General features: G+C 40.8%; 1 protein-coding gene across 1 annotated transcript; it reads left to right on the top strand.

Annotated features, from left to right (window-relative positions):
- Positions 1-597: 597 nt before the first annotated feature.
- Positions 598-9,479, top strand: poglut2 (protein O-glucosyltransferase 2). The gene is made up of 10 exons (XM_046053792.1): positions 598-1,142; positions 2,690-2,895; positions 3,038-3,243; positions 4,051-4,128; positions 4,446-4,618; positions 5,350-5,587; positions 7,231-7,440; positions 7,612-7,701; positions 7,942-8,046; positions 9,330-9,479. The coding sequence occupies exons 1-10, from the start codon at positions 946-948 to the stop codon at positions 9,345-9,347; spliced, it is 1,521 nt and encodes a 506-aa protein (XP_045909748.1). The 5' UTR covers positions 598-945; the 3' UTR covers positions 9,348-9,479.
- The last annotated feature ends 43 nt before the right edge of the window (positions 9,480-9,522 follow it).

Here is a 9,522-nt window from a genome sequence, read left to right as displayed (position 1 = left end):
TTGACAGCTATAGTTCATAGTTATACAAGATTTCAAAACAGAAGTACAAAACATGGTAAGCTAAATATAGCCGACAGAAAAGTAGCTCCACAACAAACTACAACAGTAAAATACTAACATATGCATCAGCAATATAAATATTATAATATAAAATGTAATACTAGAACTGTAAATGGGATAATTTTTCTGGTGTTCAACAGATTAATGTACGTAATATTTAGGCAACATTTTCAATGCATGAAAAGCACTCGTAATAAGAGTATTTTACATGGTGGTATCGCTACTTATGAAAAGGATTAATGAATACTTCTACCACTACATTGTGAGACAGTCAGACCGGGATGGTTATGGATTCTGTTATTTATTAGCTAATCTCTCCATACATTTCCATGCTTCCAATAATTTATCACAGAAAAATAAATGCCGCTAAACAAACCTAAAAAATAAGCCACATTTACTCAGCATCATGCCCAGCTTGTAACTCGAGGCTGGAACTTCCTGGTTTCTGTACAATCACATTCAGATCAGATTGCTCATCCAGCCAATCAAAGCAGAGTCGGTGGACAGCGACCAATCACAGGGCTACATTGCACTAGCACATCCCGCCCCCTGCCTGCTCATTCAGCAGATAGTTACAGTAAAGTGTGCAAGGATTTTGGAAATAGCCAACAGTAACCTGACTGAAGCCATGTTAAAATAACAACATTATGCGCCTATATTAGCCAGATATAAGCCGTTAGCAATGCCACCGCTGAACCGTGCAGTTCCAGATGGAAACGGAGGGAGCTAACGTTAAAACGTTAACGTTACAGACTTCTAACGTTAACTTACGCCTTCTCCTAATGTTTGGACATTTTTAAACCAACAATGGCAAGTTTGGGCACTGACCCTCTCTAGGGAGAAAGGTAAGGGCTAACGTTTAAGGCCGGTCAACGCTGGACAGCCATGTCTTCTGGACTAGTTTCACGGTTGCTGCTGCTGCTCTCCTGTCTGGGTCTGTTCAGACGTGAACTCCCGGGGACTCGGGCAGACTCGGTACCCAGTGCTGCAAAAACTTTGGTATGGGGACCTGGACTGGAGGCAAACATTGTGCTCCCAGCTCGATATTTCTACATACAGGCGGTGGACGGCTCGGGGAGAAAGTAAGTAGACCCACCGCTTTTGTTTCAGTAAGTCAGTAAAGTTACGTTTCTCCATTTGATTTGGCAACAACCTGTAACATTTTATTGGGAGGCAGTGCTGCGTTCAAGTGCTCCACGTAGCATCATACTTTGGAGATTGTAAGGTTGCGGTGGTGTAACAGTTGGGACAGTTTGAGTAAAATAAATCATGTTTTATGTAAATGCAAATAATTTCTTTAACTTGTTTTATATGTGTAAATAAATTGTTGTGCTAAAGCCAGAAGACATGATGTTAGTGTCTATCAATTTAATAAAAACTACAGTAAATGAAGGCCACATTTAGGTTTATTTTTGTCTACACTTTTTTTTTAGCGTTTGTTTTCTAAAGAAAATAGCATTAGGTTATGATTTTGTTAAGCCCATATGTCTGGTTTTCCAACCAAGAAATTAATAAACTTCCACAACCTCCACTTTTCTCAAATGTAGCCTAACGTCTAGGACAAAAAAATTATGTACTAGTTGCAAAATTAATTAAAAACATAACCTACTTCCAAGTTTGTTGACATAGGACACTAACTTTATTTATGAGTGCCTGAGAACTGCATGTCTACAAAGAAAGGACGAAATAAATCTTTGCAACCACGTGGAAATTTTAAACTCTTCAGTAGTGAGAGAGCAGACATGAAAGTTTGCATCCCAGGGAGAAAGAGTCAGACAACCTCCAATAACCCCTTTCATGAAAAAAACCTTCCAAGATATCCCACTCTATTGGGTGTCACTTTAACACGTGCTTTGGGTCTCAAGATGGATATAAGTTTCTCACTCCATTAATGCCTACAACAAAAGAATGACACGATTGTAACATGAGAGACAATATCAGCATGCCAAGACTTATAGAGGCCCTGAAATTATATCAGCAACAACAGACTTTCTGCTTTTAATGCACAACTTGTTATATTTAATTACAGTGTTGTTGGGAAAATACTAAGATTGTAATTGTTTTTGAATTTATTAACTATGACTGTGAGGTTAAAGTTGTTCTTGGGTGCTTTTACATCAATATTAGGTGACGAGCACAACAGTGGCCCTAAACATATTGACACCGGCACCATCAATTTAGGAGACAAAGGTTAAAATTAATTTCACTCGTTTTGAGAGTAGAAAAAATTATATCACGTTGTTCATTCTGATCTGATTTTTCACAACCTCTGATCTACAGTTTGGAGCGAGTAATATCCAGCAACTAAAATTTCAGGTGGACTTTCAGTTAATGGAATTACAATAATCAAATGTTTGTCCTCTTTGTATAAATGCCATTGTTGTTTTACCAGATTTATATTTGCAATTAAAAGCAGATTAATAATCATATTATGGTGAGTTTTAAATACGTAATTATCTTCAGATAGTCATCCTTCAAAAGCTTAATTTAATTAATATTAATGAAGAGTCTCACAAAAATGGAGACATTTGACAGGAATAAACTCAAAATATATAAGTACATACCAAAGCCACCTAAATAAGTTTTATACAGGGCTTCTTATTCATTCTCCATATATTCTTCCTCGCAGTTTAACAACATCACCTGGTGAGAAGACCTTTGAAGTGAAGATTGTGTCTCCAGCAGAGCAGTTCACCAGGATTTGGATCCAGGTCCTGGATCGCCAGGATGGCTCCTTCCTGGTGCGCTACAGAATGTACGCCACCTACACGGACCTTCACATCCACGTTCTGCTCGAGAACAAGGATGTCGCCAAGTCGCCGTTCGTTCTCGAAGGTTGAACACAATCCAAGCCGCCTGAAACCGAAATATGTTTCGGGATGAGATTTGTTGTTTTCTGGCTCTGGGAACTGAGGGCACGTGCTTATGGCAGATGAAAGAAGGATCTTAAGGATGTTTCTGTGTTTTTCCACCACAGGCCCAGTTTACCATGAGGGCTGTGACTGTCCCCAGCCCAGTGGCTCTGTGTGGGAGGCCCATATGCACTGTCCTCAGTCCTTCCCCCAGATAGAAAGGGACCTGGTCGCCTACACCAGCGTTGACCCTGATCGCAACTCGCGGGAGATCCCACAGCGCTTTGGACAGAGACAAAGCCTCTGCCACTACACTATTATAAACAACAAGGTACCTCGCACCTATGCCACATTAGGGCTACTTTTGGGTGCTATGAAAAAACACAGAGTTTATCGGTCTACGGGAAACGTAGTAGTGTGGATGTAGCCTTAACTGTAGCTAAAACAGAAGAAGTCGCCTTTACAGTAAGCTGTCTCCATAGTTAGTGACGAATGTTTGACACGTAAGTCATTTTACAATAATCCCCCAGGTTCTCTTTCAAATACCAGCATGAATAAAGGCTATTCTAGTAAGAAAGGGTAGTATTTCTTTAGGCTGAATAGTAATTATGGCCACGTATTAATGTCAAGTTAGGAAGGAGAGCCTGCAGCTGTATGACACGCCTTTAAGAACAGTCGATCAAGGGGTACAGTCTTCTCCAAATACCACTGTGGACGCCAATCCAGGTTCCCGTAATAGGAATTCTAAGTCTAAAGCCCTAATGGCACAGTGCTAGAATAACCTGGGAACATCCAGCGTGTTATCAGTTGTCAGTCATTTACAGTCCCATTGTAATTTCTACATTCTGTGAGTGTGCTTACACAATTAGTTCTTGCAAAATCCAAAAAACCCAAACATTTCTGCGACTCTCTTTTTCTATATGCAGCTCTGGATTAACTCCTGTAATATGCATGACAGTTACAAAAACATGTAAGATAATACAGTCCCAATTCAGGTCCATGTTTTAGCTTTCCAGAGCTTTCAGTCATACCACATGGTCTTCAACAGCAGGTGGAGTTTGCAGCAAAGTTAATTCCTGAACCCCTTTGCACTCTTGTGATGTTTTTATGTTGCTCTCTAGCGTTCTCTTCTCTTTAGGTCTACGTTAAAACCTTCGGAGAGCACGTAGGTTTCAGAATCTTTATGGATGCCATTCTCCTGTCGCTCACCCGAAAGGTAAGCTTATAATATCTGTGAAATACCGAAACGTTGGAACAGTTTTAATCTTTAACATCCCGTTAATAAGTTTCATTCATCACTTACTTTTAGAAAACTAGAAGAAGGACTTGATAGAAGATTACATAGGTTTTTTCACTTCCATATTGCATTTATCCCTTCATTGGGAGGTTATGATTAAGAAGGGTTCAACGTCTTCATGAATTCACAAGCAAGAGCAGGCAGCAAGGTTTCTTTATATTACGTGATATTATTTCCTTAATAATGTTGTTTTTTTAATGGATTATGGATGGAATATTGTTGTGTTGAATGTACAGGTACGGCTCCCTGATATGGAGTTTTTTGTTAACCTGGGTGACTGGCCGTTGGAGAAGAGGAAACCCACTGAGAAGATTCATCCTATCTTTTCCTGGTGTGGCTCTAACAATACCAGAGATATCGTCATGCCCACCTATGACCTGACCGAGTCTGTCCTTGAGACCATGGGAAGGTGAGGCTGCACATTCCACAACACAAACATGTTTTGGGTGAAGCTAAAAGATTTGCAAATGAGTCAGCAGAGTTAGCAATATCATTACAAGAGCGTGGTGATGGGGCAGTGGATAACACACATGCCTTTGGTGTGAGAGACCTGGGTTCAAATCCACTGTGAGACACGAATGTGTCCCTGAGCAAAACCTTTAACTTCTAGTTGCTCCAGAAGCGTGCGACCTTTGACATATATAGCAATTGTAAGTCACTTTGGATAAAAGCGTCAGCTAAATGACTAAATGTAAATGCTACCACTGTATGGCTATCTCTTTAAGTGTCTTTTGAGCATCAGCTACCTGTGGGCCTGGTGGCTGTGAGGAGTTTGTAGCTTGCTTCTCAGAGGGGGATAGGAGCCGTAGTCCGCTTGGACACATTGCAGCCCTGTAGTAGCAGGATCACCTTCATAAAGATGATGGAATTCTCCTCTCATAATGAGTGACACTCGCTCACCAGGTGCATCCAGCATCGTGTGGAGCTGCTGATCTCTGCAAGACAACTATATTATTCACTGCAACAGTGAACTGGGAAAGCAGTATATGCACCAGGGTACAAATTATTTATAGGCACTTGGGGCAAAGCTGACAGTGTGAAGTCAATCCTTTACGTGGATAAAATGATAAGATAACATTCTTTATATATGCATGCTCACGATTAATAACGTGGACAACATATTGTCCCTCCAATGAACAGGGTTAGTCTGGACATAATGTCAGTGCAGGCCAACACAGGACCAGCATGGCCAGAGAAGAACGCCACAGCCTTCTGGAGGGGCCGGGACAGTCGGCAGGAACGTCTGGAGCTGGTCAAGCTTTCCAGGGCTCACCCCAACATGATAGATGCTGCCTTTACCAACTTCTTCTTCTTCAAACATGATGAGAGCCTCTACGGGCCGCTGGTCAAACATGTTTCCTTCTTTGACTTTTTCAAGGTCAGAGTGCTTCAGCATGGCTGCTTTCTGATTTAATGAATACTTTAAATTCATACACATTTGATTTGTATATAATATGCAATTGTAATATTTTTGATAATAACTTTGAAACTGATTGTACTATGTAATTGTAAGGAGATGGTAGTACTGCCAGACCTACTAAGAATTAATACTTAACTCTGCCCCAGTTTGCAGCTTTTTGCTAACGGTTTACAACCATAGTAAGGAAGTCTTTAGCAAACAAGCCCTGACAGGATGAGTGTAGCCAATTTGCTTAGCAGAAAAGAGGAGAAAGGCTCGTAAAGACGTGCACGAAACAGCTGTTCATTATAAAGCTAGCAATTATTAAGACAAAGAATACGGATGGAAGGATGCATCGGAGCTACAGAGAGAGCTGGAGGTGTGTAAAAAGTGTTTTGCAGTAAAAACGTAACTGCCTGCTCTGCCAGCTGTCTGCTCTCATTTCATTGGATGTGGTCGTCAAGTCGGCCAACTCCTCCAGATATTTGGCACGCTAGATATCTGGCTGGCGTCTGCAATGTGTCAGGGAGCTGTATTGATGCATTGTTGAGTAGTTCACACATAACGACTGACGACCGTCGATCAATCGCAGATTTACAACTGATCACAGCCTGACGGTCGTACTGGCATACTGGGCAAATGCCCGGTGGGCCAACGCACCTTTGGGGCCAGTGTAAGGTAAATTATCTGTTTATATAACTGTTTTTAAAAAACAGGCCAACGATCGTCCCATAAAGCAGGGACAGCAGCCCATTGGGCAATTTTCTATACTGACATTGGGCTTCCACTATAAATTGGTGCAGAAAATGTCTCCAGAATGCAGAAAATCAAGTGTTTAATGCTCAAAATGCCAGGGACGATTTTTTTTGTCCCAGTCCAGCCCTGGCTCAAGTAAACTAGTGTCTGGTGAGGAAAGTTTTTTTCTTTTTTTTTTTTCCTCAGGAGATAATGGACCAGATCATTGCTTAAGGGCCAGTGAATACTGGATCTATATGCATTATCTAGGTTGCCAAAGAGGTATATCCAGTGCAATGCTAATGTCGCTCTGTGTCCGTCAAGTCAGTTTTATTTATATATCCCATTATCACTATTCACAATTTCACAATCAAGGGGGTTTACATTCTGTACAGCATACAATACCCTCTGTCCCTAGACCCTCGGTTCGAATGAGGAAAACTCCCCCAAAAAGCCCTTTTAACCGGAAAGGAATTGAAGAAACTTCAGGAAAAGCAGCAGCAGGTGACAGAAATGCAATAGTTTGTTCACAACAGAAAATAACAGTATATTCAATTATGATGACAAAATGTAGATTGTAAAATATAAATGAAGAGGATGGATCCAGGAGGATAACTGAGCAGCTTCAAGTGTCGCCCACTAAGTCGCATCTGAGCCACACCACCTCGTCTCCTGCATAGAGACCTGAGACGAGGACAGGCCACACAAACACAGAAGAAGACTACAGTATTCTCACAGAGAGGAGAAACAAACACTGCTTTGCTAACACATTAGCCATAACTTGATCAGCCATGGTACACCAAGGCTTATTCTTTATGCAGTTAAACTGTTTACATTTTATTCTATTTTGAAGGTGATTGTTATTTCTCTTCCATGTCCACCACCAGTACAAGTACCAAATAAACATCGACGGCACCGTGGCAGCATATCGACTCCCTTACCTATTGGCAGGAGACAGTGTGGTCTTAAAGCAGGATTCCGGCTACTACGAGCATTTCTACAACGAGCTTCGGCCGTGGGAGCACTACATCCCAATCAGGGCGGACCTCGGAGACCTGCTGGAAAAGATCCAATGGGCTCGTGACCACGACGAAGAGGTGAGGAAGAGTATGGACATAGCGCATTGTGTGTAAATTTTTTGTCTTTGTGCTTATTTATTGGCCTCTTTAAGAATGAACAGAAATCCGTTTTGTCAGTATGGAGTGAATGTTCTGTTGTCTTTGTTACTGTGATTACGACAAATAGCTGCTATCATTTGTGTCTTTCAGGCACGGAAAATTGCACTGGCGGGTCAGCAGTTTGCTCGCAATCATCTTAATGGAGACAGCATATTTTGTTACTACCACAAACTTTTCCAGGTAACATTTCTACACTTCTGCACAGTTATATAGATTGATATATTTAAAAGCTCAAGGTACAAGTACCAGCAGCGTTATGAGGAAGTATTATCGCACACTCATACCGTTACACAGGGGTCAAAGTATATCCCATTAGCACTGTATGGCCTTATTTGTGTGACTGTGGATGAAATGGTTTCACAGCATGCATAAATGTGTTCAGATCGCATATTTGTTGTCAGGATATGCTTCTCCTTGTAGGAGTATGCCAAACTCCAGGTCACAGTGCCACAGATCCGTGAAGACATGGAGCTTGTGGAGCAGCCCATCGATGACCTGTTCCCCTGTTCCTGCCACAGGACGGGGGTAAGCGACACCGTTAAGTTCCCCTTGCATCAGAGTGACTTTGCATCATTTCGCCTCACCTCAGCTTACAGGATTACACCAGTAACAGGACACCAGTGCAGTCTAGACCCACTGACGTCAAGAGCTGTTGCTCTGGGTTCTTATCCAGGTTGTAAATCACAAGTTTGCACTGTTTGCAAAGATACACTTAAGACAACTCTGATGAATTGCTGCCTTGAACAATATAAAGTACATCATTTTATAACATGGTTTCCAAGTGGCTGAAGGATGACCTGCTTAACATGGATGTAGTACAACATATACACAATATCAGGATCCTGAAAATTAAGTAAAAGTAATTCAGCCATCATTAATTTTATTATTTACACTTACACTACATTTCCTACTGCAACATGTCAAAATTCTATGAAAAAAAGCTGTTATTAGTTTAATAAGTGGCACAGTTGTCTCTATTCAATTCAATTCAATTTTATTTATATAGCGCCAAATCACAACAACAGTTATCTCACAGCGCTTTTCATAAAAGAGCAGGTCTCGACCGTACTCTATGATGCTGAGAGTTTTTCTTTGATGACTATGCCTGCTCATTTGAACATGAAGAAGAGGGAGAAAGTGTGGGCAAAGGCCTGGCAGAGTTTAAGCTGTTCAAGTTGGTACCACTCAGCTTCAAGAAGACCATACCACTTTACAGAGTGTGGCTCCCCCTGGTGTGTATAAGGTGCCACTGCACCTTACTAAATGAATGAGTTTAATACAAAAATTACACTGTAATACATTAAAAGCCCTGCACAGCCACACGTGTGTTTTTTGTTACTCTGGCTGATTAGACCTCTAGTTAGGTTGTGTGATATCACCAATTATATAATTAATAACATAAATTGTCCGCATCTAACAGGTGCAACAAAACTAACAGGTGAGTGAGGGAAATGTCATTCAAGCATAGTTTAACACATTCACACAAGTGAAAACACCCGTGTGGGCGGGTGCCCAGTGGAAATGGGAGCTTTTAAATATGATTAATGCAAACTACTTGAATAACGTATAATAAGTCAAATAGAAAACGTATTGCATATTTTAGATTTTAGAGTGAATATTCAAGTTTGAATGAGTAAGTTTAGACTACACTGCTGTACGTAAGTATACAGCTCTCACTGGATTGTATTTCGGTTCTTGATGGCACACCTTTCTTCACATGTGCCAAAACAAAGTCAGCAAATACTTTGAAGCTGGCACATGTCCCACTCCTTCTGATCCTAACACAAATCTGTTTTTCTTTTTTTCAGGCAAAGGATGAACTTTGACCTGTCATCCAGTTACAGAACAATCCTTCATATCGGATATACTGCCAAATCATTTTTCAGTGTGAATTAATTGCATGACTGACATGAATTTCACATTATCTCATTTTTTAAATAAAAATGTGTCTTTTTGTATGTTAAAAGTGATTTTTTTCCCCCCTTACTCTACTTCTGTATT

Source organism: Micropterus dolomieu, linkage group LG07 (assembly GCF_021292245.1).
Source record: "Micropterus dolomieu isolate WLL.071019.BEF.003 ecotype Adirondacks linkage group LG07, ASM2129224v1, whole genome shotgun sequence".
NCBI classification, from domain to species: domain Eukaryota; kingdom Metazoa; phylum Chordata; class Actinopteri; order Centrarchiformes; family Centrarchidae; genus Micropterus; species Micropterus dolomieu.
This window is presented reverse-complemented; position numbering and strand designations above follow the sequence as displayed.